General features: G+C 35.2%; 3 protein-coding genes across 3 annotated transcripts in view; 2 read left to right on the top strand and 1 right to left on the bottom strand.

Moving 5' to 3' along the window:
• LOC113514292 (4-hydroxybutyrate coenzyme A transferase) overlaps positions 1-23,966 on the top strand; it is a 39,755-nt gene that overhangs the window by 5,810 nt on the left and 9,979 nt on the right. The window contains exons 2-4 of the mRNA XM_026898338.3: positions 9,995-10,157; positions 21,718-21,856; positions 22,603-22,693. Coding sequence (XP_026754139.1) covers positions 9,995-10,157; positions 21,718-21,856; positions 22,603-22,693 — 393 coding nt within the window. The remainder of the gene's footprint in view (positions 1-9,994; positions 10,158-21,717; positions 21,857-22,602; positions 22,694-23,966) is intronic.
• On the top strand, positions 1,406-4,433 carry LOC128201114 (uncharacterized). Its single transcript, XM_052896873.1, has 2 exons — positions 1,406-1,514; positions 2,039-4,433. The coding sequence occupies exon 2, from the start codon at positions 2,044-2,046 to the stop codon at positions 3,913-3,915; it is 1,872 nt and encodes a 623-aa protein (XP_052752833.1). The 5' UTR covers positions 1,406-1,514; positions 2,039-2,043; the 3' UTR covers positions 3,916-4,433.
• LOC128201115 (uncharacterized) lies at positions 12,700-16,895 on the bottom strand. The gene is made up of 2 exons (XM_052896874.1): positions 15,365-16,895; positions 12,700-14,840 (listed from the first exon to the last, which is right to left on the bottom strand). The coding sequence occupies exon 2, from the start codon at positions 14,833-14,835 to the stop codon at positions 13,060-13,062; it is 1,776 nt and encodes a 591-aa protein (XP_052752834.1). The 5' UTR covers positions 14,836-14,840; positions 15,365-16,895; the 3' UTR covers positions 12,700-13,059.

Raw genomic sequence — 23,966 nt, 5'->3', positions numbered from 1 at the left:
TTTGGTAAAAACCCAATAAACACCCATAAACTCCCATAATCACCCAAAAAATAGGTTTTTACGTATTTTTTTGAAAATATGTAAGTAATACCAATAAATTATTTTTATAAATTGTATTGATCAATTCTACAATATTAAATAAAACGTTAACTAATAATATTTCAGGAAATTTTAAAAATCTATATATAATAAAATGAAAGTAATTAATTTTCAGTGTTTTCATGTTGCAGTTGATCAACATGTTGGCCTTTTGCTTCCCGTAGATACTTTAAAATTTCTTCATAACACCTCGTTCGCACACATGGCCGTATATATTTAAATTCTTGAGCCACTAACAGTCCGAAATACTCATTTCTTTTATCCTCTTCTCCATAAATTAAGCATTTAGAACAGTTTGTTTCTTCTTTCAGTAAATTTTCTTTTACTTTATCCTCGTTTTTTTTATTTGTTGCGACGACGCTGGGTAAATCATCTGGACACTGGGTCTCACTATCACCAAATATATTTGGAGATCGGCTTCGGCTACGGCTTGGCAGACATTTTTTTCTTTCTACAATTTTAAATTAAATTTATTAGAATAAATGCTTCGAACACACGCGATCTAAGTACCTTTTGTGTTTATTATACCTTACCTACCTAGGTATAAAAAGAGTACTTACGTAGATTTTCTTTTATTAACTGTTTTATACGAAGATCTTGATCTCTCAAATTAGCATCCATTTTACTTCCAGTGATTATCAACTAAATTAATAATCCACAAAGTATTAAATAACGTTTTTATGAAATATTTAGCACAAAAACAATACCCTTTAAATATCGATCGTCAGTAACTGTGGCTGACTTACCTATATTCTAGCAAGCAGGACTGCCAGATGTGAAGGGGAAATCCCCAATAAATTGTTGCATGTGACTGATGATGTGAGCATGTTCGTTTCATAATAAAAATGTTGCCAGGTAACCAAAAAGTCGTATGTTTTTGTGCGAATTACGATCATAATCTTTACGATCGTACATTAAAAAATAGACAAATAATAGTATGAGTACGATTTAAATCGTATATCTGTCAACCCTGCTAGCAAGACAGCGACAAAATCACGTTGCATAACAATGTAGCCCAAGCTTATATCTTATGAAATATACGGAAGAGATACGGACTTAGAAAAAACAGAAATGTTGTTCTTTGTGGAAGTCATTGATGAAATTCTATGTATTTTAGCCCGCAAACTTTCTTCAAACAAAAACAGCGCCATCTAGTATCGAGTTCTGTAATTATCTCTTTGTTTATGGATTTGAAGTAAGACCGCCACGCATGCAATACATTATGACTGGGGATTCCCCTATTCGTCGACGCTGAATATGAGGCGACGACAATCACTGTCAAACGTGTTCACTATTACTCTGACTCTGGTAACGTGACTTCCTGGTAACGTGTTAGGTAGGAAAAGCAGTAAAAAAGTGCATATTAAGGGAGCAGATTTGAAATAATATTTATACTTAACAAGAAATAATTAAAGGTAAGTGGATTTTTGAATGATACAATTATATCATGATCACTTAACAATTTTAACTTAAAATTAGATGTATTATTACAAGCTTTTATTTAGCTTGCGTTATGTAAATAAAAGTATGTAGGTATGTTCGTATGTTGATGCAATTATCCTCAATCCTCAACCGACTGGGATAAAATTTTCCATACACGTTTATTTTGGATGATAGTGCATAGTTAGCTGAGAGTCGTCATTGGATAATAATGGTGGATAGCCTAAGATGTGTACTAGATATTTATTTTTAACATAATATGCGTAAGTACCTAATCGAATTAAAGAAGTTGCTGAGAAAAATACAGAACAATACGATAATAAACTAGCGTCTGCGTTTAATCCTCCGAGGAGATGTAATTTTACAAAGGTTTTTTGTATTTATTTTATTATTTTTTTAATAAATTTATTGTAAATAACAAGAAATAATCATTGTAAAAAAATAGGCACTCTATTGTTGAATTTTCGTCAGACCAACTAATCATCGTTCATTTTTTTAGGTTCAATGGGGAGACCTAAAGATTTACGCATATGGGAGCACTACCGTACTTTACCAAACAAGTCTGTTTCTTGCAAGCTTTGTAATAAGGTCTACAAATTCAGTAATGCTGCCAAAATGCTTCAACATCTTATCACTTGTCCAAAATCTCCAGAAACATTAAAAGACTCTATGAAACTTATAAAAGATAGCTCGTCCAAAACCAAAATGTCTGGACTGTCAGAGATAGAGACAAATGATTCTTTTATAAGCCCCTCGTCGTCTGCTAACACTACAATAAATGCTGAGTTTCAAGACACCGATGATCATATAAAAACAGAATTAGCGAGAGCTATATTTGTAACAGGGACGCCATTATCGATGGTGCAACATCCTTTATGGATACAATTTTTCGAAAAATTGCAACCAAAATTTAAAATACCTTCACGTAAAGCTTTAGCGACAAAATACTTAGATAAAATATATAGAGAAATGCGTTTTGAGTTAAATGAGGAACTAAATGCTTGTAGTTACTTACACCTTCAGTGCGATGGCTGGTCTAATTTAAGAAATGAAGGAATAATAAACTTTCTTATATCAAAACCTCAACCTGCATACGTTAAAAGTTTGAATACAGAAAGTAATCCTCACACTAGTGAATACCTTAGCCAAGAAGTTGAAAAAGTAATGAAAGTGTATGGAGCAAATAAGTTTCTTGTACTTATTGGCGATAACGCTAGAAATATACAAAAGGCATTCGAATTAACAAAACTCAAATATCCACATGTTGTTCCTCTCGGTTGCTGTGCACATATCCTTAACTTGTTGTGCCAAGATATTGTAAAGATACAAGAAGTAACTGTGTTTATTATGCAAGCCATAAATATAATAAAAACTGTTAAAAGGAGTCAACGATTAAGTTCCTTGTTGATAAAATCAAGGCAGGGTGAAGATTCTACACAAACACTAAAATTGCCTTGTGCTACAAGATGGGGAAGTCATGTTACTTCGTTAAAAAGTTTGAAAGCAAATAAGATAGCTTTGCAAATATTAACAGTTAGAGAAGATGTGGTAATTTCAAGAGATATTAAAGATTTAATTCTAAGTGATGATTTCTGGACGAAGACAGGGGAATGTATAAGTATTTTGGAACCAGTCACTGAAAGCATATTTTACTTAGAGAGCGACCAGAATCGTTTGCATCGCACATACATTACATTTAGAGATGTACAAGCTAAGATACGTTTTGCATTAAATGAGATTTCGACATTGAGCGAAGAAAGCAAACAGCAGATTCTAACATCAGTATCTTCAAGATGCAATATGGCAATGAGGCCAATACATTTTGCAGCATATATTCTAGACCCCAGGACTCTAGGAGTCGAACTTACTCAAGAGGAAGAACTTAAGGGTATGGAGTTTATCTACAATTTAAGCCAACACTTAAGTTTGTCAAATGTAATGGCAGATTTGGCGTGTTATAAAGCTAAAGAAAACTTTTGGGCCAGAGGATTTGTATGGAGCTCATTAGATAGCATTGAGCCCCTAATATGGTGGAAAGGTATTTGTGGTTCCACTGAGTTAAGCAAAGTAGCGATTCGTATTCTATCAGCTCCCTGTACTTCGGCAGCCACTGAGCGTTCCTTTAGTATCCAAGGCTACATACATAATAACAAAAGAAATCGACTTACAACTGAAAGAACTGAAAAAATTTCATTCATTTGTTATAACTGGAATCTTAAACATAAAGCTGAATGCGAGGACATTCAGTTTAATGAAGAAAATACCTTAGAAGCTTTCATTGAGCAAGTAAATGAACATAACAGTTTAGACGAAATAGAGCCTATCGAACCTATACAATTCATCGCTTGTAATAACTCTGAATCTGACAGTGATTGACTGTAGTTTTACATTTTACTTTCATCTCTTTCTTAATAAACTCAAAATCAAATTAAAAGTTTTTTATTCTGTAGGCTGCATAATAATATTGTCTATGTCCAGTATAGTGGACGTCTTGCGGCTGAGATGACGATGATGAAGTACAAAATCATAAACACCCAAAAATTTGGGTGTTTATGGGGTTTAAACCCAATAAACCCAAAACACCCGGTTTTTACCCACCAGACTTTAAACCCACCCAGGTGGATTGCCCATCTCTAGTTATAACCACTTTGTAAATGGTATATGAGTATCTATTTTAATCTTGCATATCATTCGCTGTCGAAATAAATATATTAAATACACCTGTTTACAAGCGTCAAACCGTTATTATAGTATTATTCCACGATTTTTTTTTGTACCACTGTGGTGGCAAACAAGCATACGGCCCACCTGATGGTAAGTGGTTACTGTAGCCTATGAACACCTGCAATACTAGAGGTAATACGCGTGCGTTGCCGACTCTGAAGAAACCTCTTTACCCCCCTTTTGAAGAACCCCATGCTGTAGTCTTTTGGGAAGACATCGGCAGGGAGCTCATTCCACAACCTGAATGTTCGTGGGAGGAAACATCTCTGAAACCGCGCAGTACGCGACCATTGAGGTTGTAGGACATGAGGATGAACTCCCTGTCGATGGCGAGCCGTACGATGGTAAAAAGTGGCTGTGGGCTTTACTAATGTTGTTATATATTTTTTTAAATTTGAAAATCATAGTAAATGGCAAGACAGTTCCATCGACAAGAGCGCAGCTCTATTGTAGAAAATAATGAATCTCTACTTCATGTCGTAGAATTTTAATTGTCCTGTTATCAAAACGGGCTTTAAAAAACTATTGTAATGTAACAACTTACACATACAATAACCCAATAACGAGGCTAATAGTGAAATGTTAAGACGAATTATCTTTTTTATGTAACTTAAAATCGCAAACAAGCTGACGTCCCACCTGATGGCAAATTGTAACCGTCGCCTATAGACATGAGCAGTACCATGTAAATAACAGAGTTATACTGTGTCGCCCATGTGTCACGAAGAATCGGCAACAAATTGCTATTTCTATTGGCATATTTAATATTATTTAACATGAGGTTTAGCCTCTTAAAAAATGCAAATATGTATTCTTAGACAAGTCTTTGTCCATAATTGAAAACTTCGCTCCGGTCCTAGGATGGGCACCAGTCAATTTTGGGGTGGGTATAACACAAAACCCCCAGGATGTTTAAATGCCTATGATTATTTCTCTTAGTTTTGATTATGCCATATTTAAAAAAAAATTGAAGAGCGGGTATACATTTAAGATTTTGCGTGACGAAATCAATGTATGAAACTAACACGGGAGTGGAAACCATTGATAGTAAAAAAATATTTTTGCAACCAAAAATCGCGTAAATAATTGTGTACACTCCAAAAAAGGCAGTGCATATTGGTGTTTGCATATATATTTTACACCAAACATCGAAAAATCCGTATATTTTATTGCGCAAAGAAGTGATTTTGTTCGTGAAAATACAAAAACAGTATTTACAATCAATGATGTATACATAAATATTTTGCTTTACACCAAGTATCGCAAAACGAGTATATTTTATTGTGCAAAAAGTGATTTCGATCGTGAAAAAGCAGAAACACTGTTTACAGTCATATATGTTTACATATAGATTTTGCTTTGCACCAAGCGTCACAAAACGTTGTATATTATACTGCGCAAAACAGTTATTTCAATCATGAAAACAGAGATAGTGTTTATAATCATTGGTGTTTACATATAGATTTAGCTTTACACCGAGCATCGCAAAACGAGTATATTGCGCAAAAAAGTTATTTCGATCGTAAAAAAGCAGAAACAGTGTTTAAAGTTATATATGTTTACATATAGATTTTGCTTTGCACCAAGCGTCACAAAACGTTGTATATTATACTGCGCAAAACAGTTATTTCAATCATGAAAACAGAGATAGTGTTTATAATCATTGGTGTTTACATATACATTTAGCTTTACACCGAGCATAGCAAAACGAGTATATTTCATTGCGCAAAAAAGTGATTTCGATCGTGAACAAAGAGAGTGTTTACAATCATTGTTGTAAACACTGTTTTTTATTAGTCTAGTCGATCGTGGCAAGGCAAAAAATATAATGTTTTGCTAATCTAGCGGAAGATGCTCAGCCGCAATGCTCACACTAATATAAATAAGTAGTTACTAAGAATAATTTTTAGTTTTGTTTTCCCTCTTAATAAAATATAAAGTACTACAATACTACATAATTGTGTACTGAACTATGTTGTTTCTTTTGTTTTTTCAAGAAATATGTAATTGGTAGATCGCACAGGGTTTCGTTAGTAAATAATAGATGTGTTGTCAAGCAGTTGTCTTTGCATGGCTGTGTTTCGGTTTGAAGGGTGGGATATGGCGTGAATTTACAGGGTACAGATGAATAACACCTGAGTCTTCAGCTAATCAGGAATGGGAACGCATGGGGGGTATCATGGGCGAAATAGTATACTCTGTTATGTCCATGGTACTGCTCGTGTCTATAGGCGACGGTTACCACTTTCAATCAGGTGGGCCGTTGGCTTGTTTGCCATTCTAAGTTGTATAAAAAAAAACCTGGATGTAGTCAAGTCGACCACCCAAGTATACATATAGATTTGCTTTCCTCTTTAACGCAAAAACTACTAAACAGATTTAAATAAAATTTGGTACACGTGAAGATTATATCCTGACATAACACATAGGATATCTTCTATAATTATTCAAACGAGCGAAGCCGCGTTACACAGCTAGTTAATAATAACGGAAAAAAAACGACCCAAATAAACTTTCTATTTATAACAATACTTATCGTTGTACGATGCAAATATTGTGGAAAGTCCAATAGGCATAATAAATTATTATGTAAAGACATTAGATAACCTCTCGCGATTGTAAGGTTAAGTTCAATAATCTTTACCCACATTGTCGCCAATGTCAGATAAAAGCCGAGTAGATTGATGGATCGAACTTTACGATGTATCAACGTTTTTATTTCTCACTAGCAGTTTACCGCGGCGTTGCCCGCTTCTAACTATATAGTTCGGGAGGGATTGTTAGTAATGGAGACTGAGAATCTCATTGCTAGCAATATACCCAACCAGGTCCACCTCCTCGCGGTTCCCCCTGGAAACTATCATGGTTAATTCCTGATGAATTCATCATGATGGGCTAACTGGCCTGTTTTCATTCTCATCTATCACCCTTCACTGGTGCTCCGCCAGCGTATCCCGTTAGCGCAGGCGGGGTTACCATACCATTTTACCCATCAATAAAAAATATATATAGTTCCTGTTTATCATTCCCATTGGAACCTTTCATGAATTCGGTCTTATATTGTATTATACGAGGTTTGTCCGGAAAGTACGTATAAAAGTTTTTTAAAAATTTTATTTTACAATTATTCAGGTAAATCAATTTTATCCCCTTCAAAGTACTCCCCCTGTGACATAATGCACTTGTGCCAACGCCGTTTCCACTGTGAGAAGGCTCCTTGAAAGTCCTCTGGTTGTAGGTTTCTCAGCTGCCCCGTCGTAGCTTTTTTTATCTCATTTATGTCCCCCAAATGCCGCCCCCGAAGTACCAATTTGGTTTTTGGGAACAAGAAGAAGTCACACGGGGCCAAATCCGGCGAATAGGGGGGGTGTTCGGTCACCGTAATGGAATTTTTACTCAAAAACTCACGGACAACAAGAGAGGTGTGGGCAGGGGCATTGTCGTGGTGAAGAATCCAACGCCCCTCTCGCGCCAATTCTGGACGAACTCGTGCCACACGAGCTTTGAGGCGTCTGAGCACATCGACGTAGAATTTTCCATCAACTGTCTGGCCTGGAGGGACGAATTCTTGATGGACAATCCCCCGAACATCGAAAAAAACAATCAACATTGTCTTGACATTTGAGCGGGATTTTCTTGATTTTTTTGTTCGTGGTTCCCCGGATGTCTTCCACTCTTTGCTTTCACGGCCATTCTTGCCGAGTTTCGAGAGAAACTTGATTACGACGCGCTGCTCTTCAACGGAAGCGGGCTCCATGCCGACGGGGTTTCGTTAAGAAGTAACTTCACAGATGGCGTGACAAGCCAGTTCGCACCGCACGGCGGTCAGACCAGAACTGAAGCATTGTTAGGGACATAAGGAAGGGGTCCTGCGCTTACCTGGCCTCCCCACTCCTCTTTCTCGCATTCCAGAACACTTTTATACGAACTTTCCGGACAGACCTCGTATACTTAAATGATAATTACATACCTAATACCTTCATAAACTTTCAGCCAATTTAACTGATCGGTTATTTTATAGTATTTTATTTGTGATTCTTTAGATTGATGTAACTTTTTAATTTATGAACCGATTGAAATAAAACATTACGTGTAGTAAACCGCATTGAAATCGGTTAAGCCGTTTCTGATATTCGCGTGAGCAAACGTACAGCCACACAGAGAAAACTTCTAAAAATCATTGTTTTGGGTTCTGTTGCTTTCATAAAACCTCCCTATAATAATTTTTCTTATATATCTTCCATGTACAGACAGCGATCAGTTGCGATTTTATTATATGTATTGACTGATAAGATGTTTATGAATCATAATATTTAATATGATTATAAGCGCTATGAAAATAACTACATTTTTAAACGATACCCAACAAGCGCTTACAGTTCTCGTTTTGTTTATATTTTTATTTTTCATGTATGCACATTGTCAAACGACTTCAAAAACAAGGAGAGGTTCTTAATTTGATTCTTTTTTTTTCTGTTTCTCACCTCATTTAACTCCGTTAGTTCTAAACCGATTTGGTTTTTTTTTAGAAAGATATACTTACAGATTGGTACCATAGAAATTTTATCAAAATCGATTCAGTATTTTTTTTTATACAACTTAGAATGGCAAACAAGCTGACGGCCCACCTGATGGAAAGTGGTAACCGTCGCCTATAGAGATGAGCAGTACCATTGACATAACAGAGTATACTGTTTCGCCCATGATACCCACCCATCCGTTGCCATGCTTGAGGGACTCAGGTGTTATTCCTCTATACCCTGTAAATTTACTACTTTATCCCACCCCTCAAACCGAAACACAGCCATGCAAACACAACTGCTTCACGTAGTTTAATTTTGTCAATCAAAATAATTGATTTTGTCGCAATGGAAGTCGATTTTTTTTTTGAGTCCTTTTTTATCTCTTTATTTAAAGGCTTTTATCCTATAAAGATATGTCAGCCTCATCATACCCTAATTTTAAAAAATACCTCACATACTTAAAACATTTATACATAAATAAATAATACATAATATCTTAGCAGTGTATTTTGATAAAGGGAATTATTGATACAAAAATATAGTAATTAAAGATTTTGCCATTCCGGAATGTGGTTCTGCGAGTATATTTTTGCAAATAAACCAATCTCCTGTCTATTGAGACTATATTTCTGTATCAATACATCCCTTTGTGTTTTGTATTTCGTACATTCGGATATCATATGGTGAACATCATCCAATGTGTTACAAACATCACAATATGAGTACTTTAATTATCCGCGATATTTTCGCCGATTCAACACGCACAGCCAAGTGACAAACTAGTATGTCAATAGAATCGTTTCGTTTCGTATGAGAAAGAACAAGACACCTGTTCTCGCTATTTCATTCTGTTTCATGGACTCAAGAGTCTATCGATAAAATCTTTCGTCAAGGTGGCTTGATTTTTTTAGTCCCTTTTGCAATCAATACGGTTTAGCTTAATATATATCAATTTTGTCATGTGGTCCGGCATAGAATGGGCCACCCCTTCCATTGCCGTGGGTATCGTAAGCAGCGACTAAGGGAACTAAATGGTCGAGAGATAGGCAGCAGCGTTTCTCTTAAAACGTCACCAAAACTACAAATAAAATTAAAGCCCTTACTGAAATCAATTTGATCTGACTACACACTTATAGCAGAGATCTTGCCAAAAAAAAAACATATTTGTATGCCTCTTATGTAGTGTCTAATAAAGAAATATTTTCCAGGTCAGACAGTCTTCGTCCAGGGTGCGGCGGCGACGCCCAACTCGCTCCTGACAGCTATGACGGAGGTGGGCAAGAGCAATTCTCTTCAAGGCATCAAAGTAGTGCACATGCACACCGAGAAGGAGGCACCTTATGTGGCGCCCGAGTGCAAAGATATATTTAGGTTAGTAATTTAGTATTTAACGATCTGAGGGCCTACCATGAAATGTTTTCCGAAATTTCGGAGCCAAACGAAACAATTTTGATGTTAAATTACATAATACATGCCGTTTGGAAATATTAAAAATGTTAAAATATTGTTCCTTTGGACTTTTATGATAGGATGTATGACGAACAAAATGTTAAACTCCATTTATAGGTCCGATTTTGGTATAAACAAAAACACGAAATTGAGTCCGAAATTTCGGAATTTCATTTCATGGTAGACCCGCTGCACGCCTCGACTTTGCACGGATATACTCATAAAGAAAATGGGACCAAATATGCCCCATATGTTTTAACCCAAATTTTTCATTTTTCTTACAATTTTGCAAACATTTTATTCCATACAAACCTTATACTGGCAATTACAAATATAACAAAAAAAAAGAATTAGCTAAATAGGTACAGTCCTTCTGAAGTGATGCGTTCGACAATTGATTTTTATTTATATACATTACCAGGTATAGGGGCTTTAAGAAAAAAGTAATGGTTTTTCAGGAATAACGACGTATAAGAGGTACTATAAACGTCACAGTGTATTCTGTGATACCTACGGTGCTTTTTTTTAAGGGGTGATAATGATATGGTAACCACGTCTGCGCCAGCGGCACACATTGGCGGGCCACCAGTGATAGATGACTGTTGAGGATGAAAGCAGGTCAGTTAGCCCATCCTGACGAATTCAATTATAATTGGCCACGATGTTTCCAGGGGGAACCACGTGGAGGTCGACCTGACATACCCATATTGCTAGTAATGGGGCTATTTATTCATTTTCCATCAGTTTGTTTATCTACTTGTGCTAGAAAAAAAAAAGGTGGTAAACAAGCATACAGCCCGTCTGATTGTAAACGGTCACTGTAGCCTATGGACACCTGCAACAATAGAGGTATTACGTGCGCTTTGTCGAACGTTACGTTGCATTGCGTCATTGGTCGTTAAATTTTGGATTACACTACGGATTTTGACGAAATTTGGTACTGACGATAATTTAACGTTCTAAAGGTCAGTGAATGTCGTATAGTATGTAAATAAAAATTCACCGCGCGTGCGACAAGCAAACACAGCAACTAAAATATAAAAATACACTGTATGTACTTGTAAAAAATATTAAACGAAAACAAACTAACTAAAAACCAATTTATGTAGTCTCATACCTAGGTCAAACGGTCGTTAGCGTTTGTGGTAGTTTACAACTGGCAGGAAAAGGGGGAAAGGGATTGTTAGTAATGGAGACTGAGAATCCTGTTGCTAGCAATACACCTAACCAAGTCGACCTCCTCGCGGTTCCCCCTGGAAACTATCGTGGTTAATTCCTGATGAATTCATCATGATCGGCTAACTGGCCTGTTTTCATTCTCATCTATCACCCTTCACTGGTGCTCCGCCAGCGTATCCGGTTAACGCAGGTGGGGTTACCATTCCATTTTCACCCTTTAAAAAAAAAACTGGCAAGAAAAGGATAAACTCGCTTGAAGTCTAAATTCAAATAAGTCTGGGTCATACTGAACATTTGAGGTTTTTTTTATTATTTATTTATTTATTCTTTATTGCACAATAAAACTTTGTACAAGTAGCGAGCTTAATGCCATATTCTCTACCAGCTAACCATTAGGGAAAAACAGAAAGCGTATGAAGGGCAGATGTGGTTAAAAATATGTGACGTAATTATAGTAATATTAAGTCGTTAAATTATTTTTTTACTACAGTTAGTAAATTCGTTTTAGCATGTTATCTTCTTTACCTACTTTATAGCTTATCAGTGCAAATACGACGTTAAAATCTTATGTTTTTAAATGTTTATATAATAGGTATACGTATTATATATAAGTATTAGAATTCAGAATAAAAAAAAAGTAAAAATGCTAAATTTACAAAAGTTTTTACAATAATAATAGTTTCTTCATATTTTATTCCATTTAACGGACGCCATTTGCGTCTATCAAAATAATAAATATTAGGGATGAAAAAATTTCTTTGCTCTTAAATTGCTCTGCCGTTGTAACCGAATCAAAACCCTACCAAAGAAACCTTACCTAATAAAATGTTTTGTATAAAGGACAGTAAACCTTTTGTTAATTTACCGACATACCTACCTGACCGTTACGTCATACGGGCGTGGCGTCTGCGCAGAGATACAAAATATTCAGATACAGTTAAAAATAGCACGTAGTGAACAAAGGAGTCCGAGCTTTTTATATCATTTACGGCCTATATTTAATACATTAACAATAAAGTTTAAAAACTAAACTAGAGTAACAGATTAGGAATAAATCATTACTAGAATAGAATTTAGAAAAAAAGTAGCCCGTCAGTATAAAATTTAAAATTTCAACTGTCATCCGCACCTTGTTACAATGAGTTGAGCATAAAGAGTAAAATACCGACAGCGCGGTGCAGTTACTGTCTTAACTTAATAACTGTAACGGCGAGTGTGTCCGCGTGACCGAGATAAAAAGAAATGTATATGTATTAGAGTTGGGTAATACAATATCTATATGTGGTAGCTATAGAGATGGGCAATCCACCTGGGTGGGTTTAAAGTCTGGTGGGTAAAAACCGGGTGTTTTGGGTTTATTGGGTTTAAACCCCATAAACACCCAAATTTTTGGGTGTTTATGATTTTGTACTTCATCATCGTCATCTCAGCCGCAAGACGTCCACTATACTGGACATAGACAATATTATTATGCAGCCTACAGAATAAAAAACTTTTAATTTGATTTTGAGTTTATTAAGAAAGAGATGAAAGTAAAATGTAAAACTACAGTCAATCACTGTCAGATTCAGAGTTATTACAAGCGATGAATTGTATAGGTTCGATAGGCTCTATTTCGTCTAAACTGTTATGTTCATTTACTTGCTCAATGAAAGCTTCTAAGGTATTTTTCATTAAACTGAATGTCCTCGCATTCAGCTTTATGTTTAAGATTCCAGTTATAACAAATGAATGAAATTTTTTCAGTTCTTTCAGTTGTAAGTCGATTTCTTTTGTTATTATGTATGTAGCCTTGGATACTAAAGGAACGCTCAGTGGCTGCCGAAGTACAGGGAGCTGATAGAATACGAATCGCTACTTTGCTTAACTCAGTGGAACCACAAATACCTTTCCACCATATTAGGGGCTCAATGCTATCTAATGAGCTCCATACAAATCCTCTGGCCCAAAAGTTTTCTTTAGCTTTATAACACGCCAAATCTGCCATTACATTTGACAAACTTAAGTGTTGGCTTAAATTGTAGATAAACTCCATACCCTTAAGTTCTTCCTCTTGAGTAAGTTCGACTCCTAGAGTCCTGGGGTCTAGAATATATGCTGCAAAATGTATTGGCCTCATTGCCATATTGCATCTTGAAGATACTGATGTTAGAATCTGCTGTTTGCTTTCTTCGCTCAATGTCGAAATCTCATTTAATGCAAAACGTATCTTAGCTTGTACATCTCTAAATGTAATGTATGTGCGATGCAAACGATTCTGGTCGCTCTCTAAGTAAAATATGCTTTCAGTGACTGGTTCCAAAATACTTATACATTCCCCTGTCTTCGTCCAGAAATCATCACTTAGAATTAAATCTTTAATATCTCTTGAAATTACCACATCTTCTCTAACTGTTAATATTTGCAAAGCTATCTTATTTGCTTTCAAACTTTTTAACGAAGTAACATGACTTCCCCATCTTGTAGCACAAGGCAATTTTAGTGTTTGTGTAGAATCTTCACCCTGCCTTGATTTTATCAACAAGGAACTTAATCGTTGACTCCTTTTAACAGTTTTTATTATATTTATGGCTTGCATAATAAACACAGTTACTTCTTGTATCTTTACAATATCTTGGCACAACAAGTTAAGGATATGTGCACAGCAACCGAGAGGAACAACATGTGGATATTTGAGTTTTGTTAATTCGAATGCCTTTTGTATATTTCTAGCGTTATCGCCAATAAGTACAAGAAACTTATTTGCTCCATACACTTTCATTACTTTTTCAACTTCTTGGCTAAGGTATTCACTAGTGTGAGGATTACTTTCTGTATTCAAACTTTTAACGTATGCAGGTTGAGGTTTTGATATAAGAAAGTTTATTATTCCTTCATTTCTTAAATTAGACCAGCCATCGCACTGAAGGTGTAAGTAACTACAAGCATTTAGTTCCTCATTTAACTCAAAACGCATTTCTCTATATATTTTATCTAAGTATTTTGTCGCTAAAGCTTTACGTGAAGGTATTTTAAATTTTGGTTGCAATTTTTCGAAAAATTGTATCCATAAAGGATGTTGCACCATCGATAATGGCGTCCCTGTTACAAATATAGCTCTCGCTAATTCTGTTTTTATATGATCATCGGTGTCTTGAAACTCAGCATTTATTGTAGTGTTAGCAGACGACGAGGGGCTTATAAAAGAATCATTTGTCTCTATCTCTGACAGTCCAGACATTTTGGTTTTGGACGAGCTATCTTTTATAAGTTTCATAGAGTCTTTTAATGTTTCTGGAGATTTTGGACAAGTGATAAGATGTTGAAGCATTTTGGCAGCATTACTGAATTTGTAGACCTTATTACAAAGCTTGCAAGAAACAGACTTGTTTGGTAAAGTACGGTAGTGCTCCCATATGCGTAAATCTTTAGGTCTCCCCATTGAACCTAAAAAAATGAACGATGATTAGTTGGTCTGACGAAAATTCAACAATAGAGTGCCTATTTTTTTACAATGATTATTTCTTGTTATTTACAATAAATTTATTAAAAAAATAATAAAATAAATACAAAAAACCTTTGTAAAATTACATCTCCTCGGAGGATTAAACGCAGACGCTAGTTTATTATCGTATTGTTCTGTATTTTTCTCAGCAACTTCTTTAATTCGATTAGGTACTTACGCATATTATGTTAAAAATAAATATCTAGTACACATCTTAGGCTATCCACCATTATTATCCAATGACGACTCTCAGCTAACTATGCACTATCATCCAAAATAAACGTGTATGGAAAATTTTATCCCAGTCGGTTGAGGATTGAGGATAATTGCATCAACATACGAACATACCTACATACTTTTATTTACATAACGCAAGCTAAATAAAAGCTTGTAATAATACATCTAATTTTAAGTTAAAATTGTTAAGTGATCATGATATAATTGTATCATTCAAAAATCCACTTACCTTTAATTATTTCTTGTTAAGTATAAATATTATTTCAAATCTGCTCCCTTAATATGCACTTTTTTACTGCTTTTCCTACCTAACACGTTACCAGGAAGTCACGTTACCAGAGTCAGAGTAATAGTGAACACGTTTGACAGTGATTGTCGTCGCCTCATATTCAGCGTCGACGAATAGGGGAATCCCCAGTCATAATGTATTGCATGCGTGGCGGTCTTACTTCAAATCCATAAACAAAGAGATAATTACAGAACTCGATACTAGATGGCGCTGTTTTTGTTTGAAGAAAGTTTGCGGGCTAAAATACATAGAATTTCATCAATGACTTCCACAAAGAACAACATTTCTGTTTTTTCTAAGTCCGTATCTCTTCCGTATATTTCATAAGATATAAGCTTGGGCTACATTGTTATGCAACGTGATTTTGTCGCTGTCTTGCTAGCAGGGTTGACAGATATACGATTTAAATCGTACTCATACTATTATTTGTCTATTTTTTAATGTACGATCGTAAAGATTATGATCGTAATTCGCACAAAAACATACGACTTTTTGGTTACCTGGCAACATTTTTATTATGAAACGAACATGCTCACATCATCAGTCACATGCAACAATTTATTGGGGATTTCCCCTTCACATCTGGCAGTCCTGCTTGCTAGAATATAGGTAAGTCAGCCACAGTTACTGACGATCGATATTTAAAGGGTATTGTTTTTGTGCTAAATATTTCATAAAAACGTTATTTAATACTTTGTGGATTATTAATTTAGTTGATAATCACTGGAAGTAAAATGGATGCTAATTTGAGAGATCAAGATCTTCGTATAAAACAGTTAATAAAAGAAAATCTACGTAAGTACTCTTTTTATACCTAGGTAGGTAAGGTATAATAAACACAAAAGGTACTTAGATCGCGTGTGTTCGAAGCATTTATTCTAATAAATTTAATTTAAAATTGTAGAAAGAAAAAAATGTCTGCCAAGCCGTAGCCGAAGCCGATCTCCAAATATATTTGGCGATAGTGAGACCCAGTGTCCAGATGATTTACCCAGCGTCGTCGCAACAAAGAAAAAAACGAGGATAAAGTAAAAGAAAATTTACTGAAAGAAGAAACAAACTGTTCTAAATGCTTAATTTATGGAGAAGAGGATAAAAGAAATGAGTATTTCGGACTGTTAGTGGCTCAAGAATTTAAATATATACGGCCATGTGTGCGAACGAGGTGTTATGAAGAAATTTTAAAGTATCTACGGGAAGCAAAAGGCCAACATGTTGATCAACTGCAACATGAAAACACTGAAAATTAATTACTTTCATTTTATTATATATAGATTTTTAAAATTTCCTGAAATATTATTAGTTAACGTTTTATTTAATATTGTAGAATTGATCAATACAATTTATAAAAATAATTTATTGGTATTACTTACATATTTTCAAAAAAATACGTAAAAACCTATTTTTTTGGGTGATTATGGGAGTTTATGGGTGTTTATTGGGTTTTTACCAAAGCACCGGGTTTAAACCCGGTGCTTTGCCCATCTGTAGGTAGCTACAATATCTATATATCGGCCTAATAAAAAGATATATTCATTGTCAATTATCCAATATATATTGTAGCACCCGATCTAACTGGTGTGGGCGATATCGAAGTGGGTTATATCGAATATTATATCCGATATACCTAAAATGTAATAATTGTGGGGAAAGGGATTGTTAGTAATGGGATCTAGAAGTTCCATTGCTAGCAATATACCCTATCAGGTCGACCTCCACGCGGTTCCCTCTGGAAGACCATCGTGGTTAATTCTTCACGGAATTCTTCACGATGGGCTAACTGACCTGCTTTCACCCTCACCTATCATCCTTCACTAGATGCCTCGCCAGCGTATACCGACAGCGCAGGCGGGGTTTCCATTCCAGTTTTACCCATTAAAAAAAATATGTAATAATTCTCATACTAAGAGTAGGCCAAATTTCATGACAATTGGCTGAACCGTTAAGGTGCCAAGAAGTGTCAAATGATTTTCATATTTAGGTATAATATTAAAAAAAACCTAGTTATATTCCATGGCTTCGCCAGCGTAAATAATACATAACGTATCCTATGTGCTAAATTAGTATTTAACCTATACGTGTAACAAATTTCATTCAAATCGGTTCAGTAGTTTTTGCATGAAAGATTAATGGAATAAATAAATTAAATAATAAATATAGGTTGGTAACTATGTACTCATAAGTGTTGAATGTGATCAGAGATAAAATTACATTACACCTGTATGATTATTTTATCTTGACAAGTATAATGATACCGTTTTTATTGCTTTATATAATAGTTACGATAATGTCTGTCAGAGATCATAGTTTTTTTTTTACTATCGACCATAGCTTTAATTGATTGTTTAATAGTTTTTTTTTTTTTTTTTTTTTTGTTATGAAATAAGTACAGGAAAAAACGTATCACTCTTTTCTATGATTATGATATTAAAGATGGATAACATCTGATATCCATATATTGAGTTTTTCTAGTAATGGATGACCACCCATTGCGATTATGCCGATACCAGTCATATCTATGTTTATTACAAACGGTTTTTTTTTAATATTATATACTAGCTGACTCGGTAAACGTTGTTTTACTATATACATTATTTCTAAAACTATACATGAAAATTTATTGTACTACGATTATTATATTCGATTGCCATTTTGAAACCATATTGCGGCATATAAACTTTGCGATTAAAAAATAGGGGTTGATCATTAAAGGGCGAAAATGTGAAAGTGTATATATTTTCAATGCTAAATTATAATAAAATAAAGATAAAAAATTTGGTTAAAAAATAAAGACAAAAAATTTAGGGGTAGATCACCCTTATCATTGAGGAGTATGAAAAATATTGGCCGAATCTCAGACCTACCCGATATGCACACAAAATTTCATAAAAATCGGTAAAGCCGTCTCGGAGGAATTTAGTAACAAACACCGCGACACGAGAATTTTATATATTAGATTAACTGATATCTAATATACCGGTTATTGAGCCAATATATGTACAGTTATTGCAACTACGATATATAGATATTGCTATATATTATATTACCCACTCTTATCTGATATATAATAATAATTGTGCTCCGTACAATACATGAAGCCTGATCGGAGTCTTTCTTTTTAAATGAAAGTCTATCACCAGAGGGCTACATCTTCACACATCTTTTTTTTTTATGGATGATAATGAAATGGTGGCCCTACCTGCGCTGTCAGTGTACACTGGCGGGACACCAGTAAAGGTTGATTGGTGAGGATAAAAAGGTAGGTCAGTTAGCCCATCGTGACGAATTCAACGATAAATTAGTCACGATAGTTTCCAGGGAAACGGCGTGGAGGTCAACTTGATAACGTATATTGATAACAACGGGAACTAACTTCCCCATTACTAATAATCCCTTCCCACTTCACACGAGTACTAGTAATATATTACGTTTTTTGCAATAATGGCCAAAAATTCAATCTATTTCTCCTTGTCCTATTTATTAACGTTAAATTCGTCGAATGAATATTACTGAAAATATTCTCAGAGATTAATGTCGGGTCACGGCGAGCGTGAACACAATTGTCGTCACTAAATGACGCTAACAAACAAGGATAGCGTCATTCAAAAGTAGGTTATAGGCATGGGTAATATGAATACAAATTTGGGGGCCTACCATGAAATGAAATTTCAAATTTTCGGGCTCATTTTCGTGTTTTTGTTCATACCTAAATCGACCCAGTAAATGGAGCTTAATGTTTCATTCATCATGAATCCTATCCTAATAGTCCAGAGGAACGATATTTTAATATTTTTAATAATTTTAAACGGCATGTATTATGTAATTTTAACATCAAATTAAATTCGTTATTCTATTTCGTTCGTCCCCGAAATTTCGGAAAATATTTCATGGTAGGCCCTCTGATATCTATATATTGGGTTTCTCTGGATATTGATGGCGGAAAGAGATCGTCCTCATTTCGATAACGCCCATATCGGTCGGATATCTATTTTCGAATATAATAAAAGTATGTAATCCGATGTTATTTTTTGTACAACAGATATTTAACGTATTCGTTAGTATCTGGCATACTAACGAATACGTTAAATATCTGTTTTTTATAGTTATTTATTATAGATATTGTAATTAAAATGTAAAGATATTGCTGTATATTACTCACGCCTAGTAGGTTACAGATTGTCCACAATGACATGGCATGTGAAACAGTATACTCTGTTATGTCCATGCTACTACTCATGTCTATAGGCGACGGTTACCACTTTCCATCAGGTGGGCCGTCAGCTTGTTTGCCATTCTAAGTTGTATATAAAAAAAAAGTATATGCATAGGTTTATATATATAATGTATTTATACGATTAAATATAATGTAATTAATTTAATTTTGTGTAGTTTCTTCATATACAATATTGTCACAATATTGTACACCGCTCTACCCGCTGACATTGATGCTCCTTTCCATTTTGGGTTTGCTGAAAGAGAATTCTATTAGAGTTAAGCTCGCCTTTGCACATTTGATTATCTTGTCGCATTTTTATAAATAACTGGTGTGTACAATAAAGAATTAAATAAATAAAAAAAAAAAGTTAGCGCGATGAAGACCCGCTTCTCTTTAAGAGCTAAGAAGGCATTCAAAGATTACGTAACCCTAATAAGGGAAGAGGGGAGGACTTTATAAAACATTACGATGCATTATAGAGGCGGGAGGGGGTTACGAACAACGCGTTACGTCACAATGTTTTTTTTTTTTTATTATTTAAATAAAAAGCATTTCATTTATGTTTTAAGGGCATACCTCGATTGTATTGTAGGTCATTTTTATTTTGTTTTCGTTTTCAGTATTCATTAGTGTTGTGGCATTTGGTTGTAATTTTAAAATAAAAATGAGTCAATAGGTGTTATGTAACTTTTGGAGATGAGTATAGAAAAATGTTATAGCGCGTTACACGCGGGGGAGGGAGGGTCAAAATCTTTAAAAATTGTGTTACGTAATACTTGAACATCGCCTAGATCAACTTCCATCAGCAGTATTTCCAAACCGATACGACATCGTAACTTTTAAGAAAAGAACATATTCCTTTTTAAAAAGCCACTAGCACAGGTGTGCTCTGGTATTATGTATGGGTGCTCATGGGCGGCGGTAGTCACTTTCCATCAAGTGAGCTGCATGCTCGTTTGCCCCTTATGTTATGAAAAAAAGTCGTATTATGCTTTTTTTATTTAATTTTATTATGAGTATTACATCTGCCAAGTCGGTTTATACTAATTGATACGCCTTAAGCCTGTTTTCAACTCAGCTGTCCAAACAAGACATTGATAACGTGCACTAATAAAATTACTTCACTGATAAATGATTTACGTACTTACGATATTAAGCGGCCTTTATTTATTCTATTTCGACTTGATCTTTTATCTATTTAGATAAAAGCGATATCTTTAAAATCGTCACTGCGCTTCGTTCACGATGCACTTTTTTATACTATTTATTTTCTATATAATCCGTAAGGACAGAGGGAGACTGTACAAAAGTCGTTTGCTTGAACACCTCTGTCCAATTCGTGTTTCAACCGTGAAGCAGTTGTGTTTGCATGGCTGTGTTTCGGTTTGAAGGGTGGGATATAGCGTGAATTTACAGGGTACAGAGGAATAACATCTGAGTCCTCAGGAATGGCAACGCATGAGAGGTATCATGGGCGAAACAGTATACTCTGTTATCTGTTATGTCCATGGTACTGCTCATGTGTGTGTGTATATATATAAGCAGGAAATATGACCTATTTTTTAAGTAAACTTGGAATGGCAATGCAACAGGCTGACGGCTTAATGACGGAATAATGATTGTGTAATTAAATCTTTTAATGTGGCCAATATAAATTATGTACAATAAAAATTTTACAGTACAATACAATACTATAAATAGAGGACTACTACGATCGTATACCTCCGATTACCTTTTTAATTTGCAATAAAATGTTGACATTTAAAATATCAATGGTATAGTTTGTCTGTGATAACATGGCACGCTCCCAAACTGTAAACAATTAAAAATGTTTGAGTGCCCCTTCTAAATCCAAAAAAATAAAAATATGTGATCAAAAATATTTACATGATTCGACCAAGAAATATAATTCTTAGCTCTTCTAGCTGAATCTCTACTAAAAATATTTCCTCACAAACACAAACAGAGCACTACGTCTGTATATGGTCACACACATTGAGGTAAAAAGTTGGAGGGACGCGCCATGTTAACGTAAGCAGTTTATACATAATTGTAAAGAAACAAATATTATTTTCAGATCTGTCTCCTTGTTCATGGCTGCGAACGTCCGCAAGTCGGTAGCTGAAGGCCGGTCGGACGCCATTCCAATATTCCTCCAGGATATCCCGAAATTGTTTCACAGGAAAATTATCCAGCCCGACATCGCTCTTATCACGGTAATTAAATTTATGTTACCTTACTACTTGTATCCCCGAAGGTTAACTTCTCTTAAATTTGGTACGATGCATCAAATGATCTGACTTCAACCCTATCGTTTCATCCACCAAAGGTGCCATGTCTTTGGTCTTTATCCCTAACCTCTAATTGAAGGAATTCTTAGTAATGATATCTAACAGCCCTATTTTTTTTAATGAGTGAAAATAAAATGGTGACGCCGCCTGCACCAGTATACACTGGCGGGGCACCAGTGAGGGATGATAAGTGAAGATGGAGCAGATTAGTTGGCTTATCGTGAGGAATGCAACATTTACTACAATAGTTTACAGAGGGACCGTGGAGGTCAACCTATATACCATACCCCCCCCCCACACACACACACACACACACACACACACACACACACACACACACACACACACACACACACACACACACACACACACACAGCCTAGGGTTACCAATGGGATCTATTCTGAGGCGCCAAAATCTTTTTAATTAATATCAATTTATTATTCCAGTGAAATCTTTATTCTAAAGATCAATATAAACTAAATTTCTGTATATTTTATTCAAATCCGTTCAGTAGTTTTTGTGTTAAAAAGTAACAAACATCCATTCTTCATTACAGACTTTCGCCTAGTTACCCTATTAATATTACATACCTATATTAAAGGTAGGATATAAACTAGGTAATAGAATTTACGCATAGGACGTTTAGTGTCATATTTGCATGTGAATTCAGGTATCACCTCCTGACAGCCACGGATACTGCAGTCTCGGCACCTCTGTTGACTGCGTGCGATCAGCGCTGGTCAACTCTAAGGTCATTGTCGGTGAGTATCACTGAGCAAATAATTTCAAAATTATCTATTGTGAAGTAAAATTATGTAGATACACCATACCACGGTTTAAATTAAACTATTTTCAATTTTACCAAAGGGAGACTTTGTACAAAAGTCGATTGCTTGAGTACCTCTGTCCCATCTGTGTTTCAGCTGTGAAGCAGTTGTGTTTGCATGACTGTGTTTAGATTTGAAGGGTGGGATATGGCGTGAAATTACTGGGTACAGAGAAATAACACCTGAGTCCTCAGGAATGGCAACGCATGGTGGGTATCATGGGCGAAACAGTATACTCTGTTATGTCCATGGTACTGCTCATGTCTATAGGCGACGGTTACATTATTAATTATATTAATATAGAAAAACCGACTTTTAAAGACGGTAATGCTCTTGTATTAAAATTTGGCTTTTCATCAGGTGGCCCGTCAGCTTGTTTGTCATTATAAGTCGTATAAAAAATAAAAAAAAAGTATACCTACAGTGCGAGCATTGTAGCGGATGCACCATACTAATATTGTTATGAAATATGGTTTTATTTGCTTAACGGATGCTTATGTTTTGCGCTGTGGATAACTATAATTGGCTAATATGTAGTAAATGTAATGTAATATGTATTCAATTTTGTAAAAAGCTGTTGTTATCCCAAATAAAATTAATAAATAAAATAAATAAAAGAAAGATATACGATTGTATGAAAACACTTAAATTTCCGTGCACGTCCACGATGTCTCCGCAGTAAATTAAAAGCGTCTCCATACAATTACATACATACATTTGACTCCCTTGTTATAGTTATTTTGGCTGTGAATGTTACGATGTCGTGCCGTGTCGCCGTGAATTTTATAAGAGGGGTTCATTTACGTGATCAATAACTGTTGAAATATTTAGAACTAGCGCTTCAATGTTTTTTTTTTTAATATTAACTATTCTGACGTCAAAGGAAGAGAATTTCTACAAAGTTATGTTTTTTTTTTATACAACTTAGAATGGCAAAAAAGCTGACGACCCACCTGATAGAAAGTGGTAACCGTCGCCTATAGACATGAGGTAGTACCATGGACATAAGAGAGTATACTGTTTCGCTCATGATACTCCCCATGCGTTGCCATTCCTGAGGACTCAGGTGTTATTCCTCTGTACCCTGTAAATTCACGCCATATCCCACCCTTCAAACTGAAACACAGCCATGCAAACACAATTGCTTCACGGTAGAAACACGAATGGGACAGAGGTACCCAAGCAATCGACGTCTATAAGCGACGGT

This window comes from Galleria mellonella, unplaced genomic scaffold (genome assembly GCF_026898425.1).
Source record: "Galleria mellonella isolate WM207_F2 unplaced genomic scaffold, CSIRO_AGI_GalMel_v1 utg35, whole genome shotgun sequence".
Lineage (NCBI taxonomy): Eukaryota > Metazoa > Arthropoda > Insecta > Lepidoptera > Pyralidae > Galleria > Galleria mellonella.
This window is presented reverse-complemented; position numbering and strand designations above follow the sequence as displayed.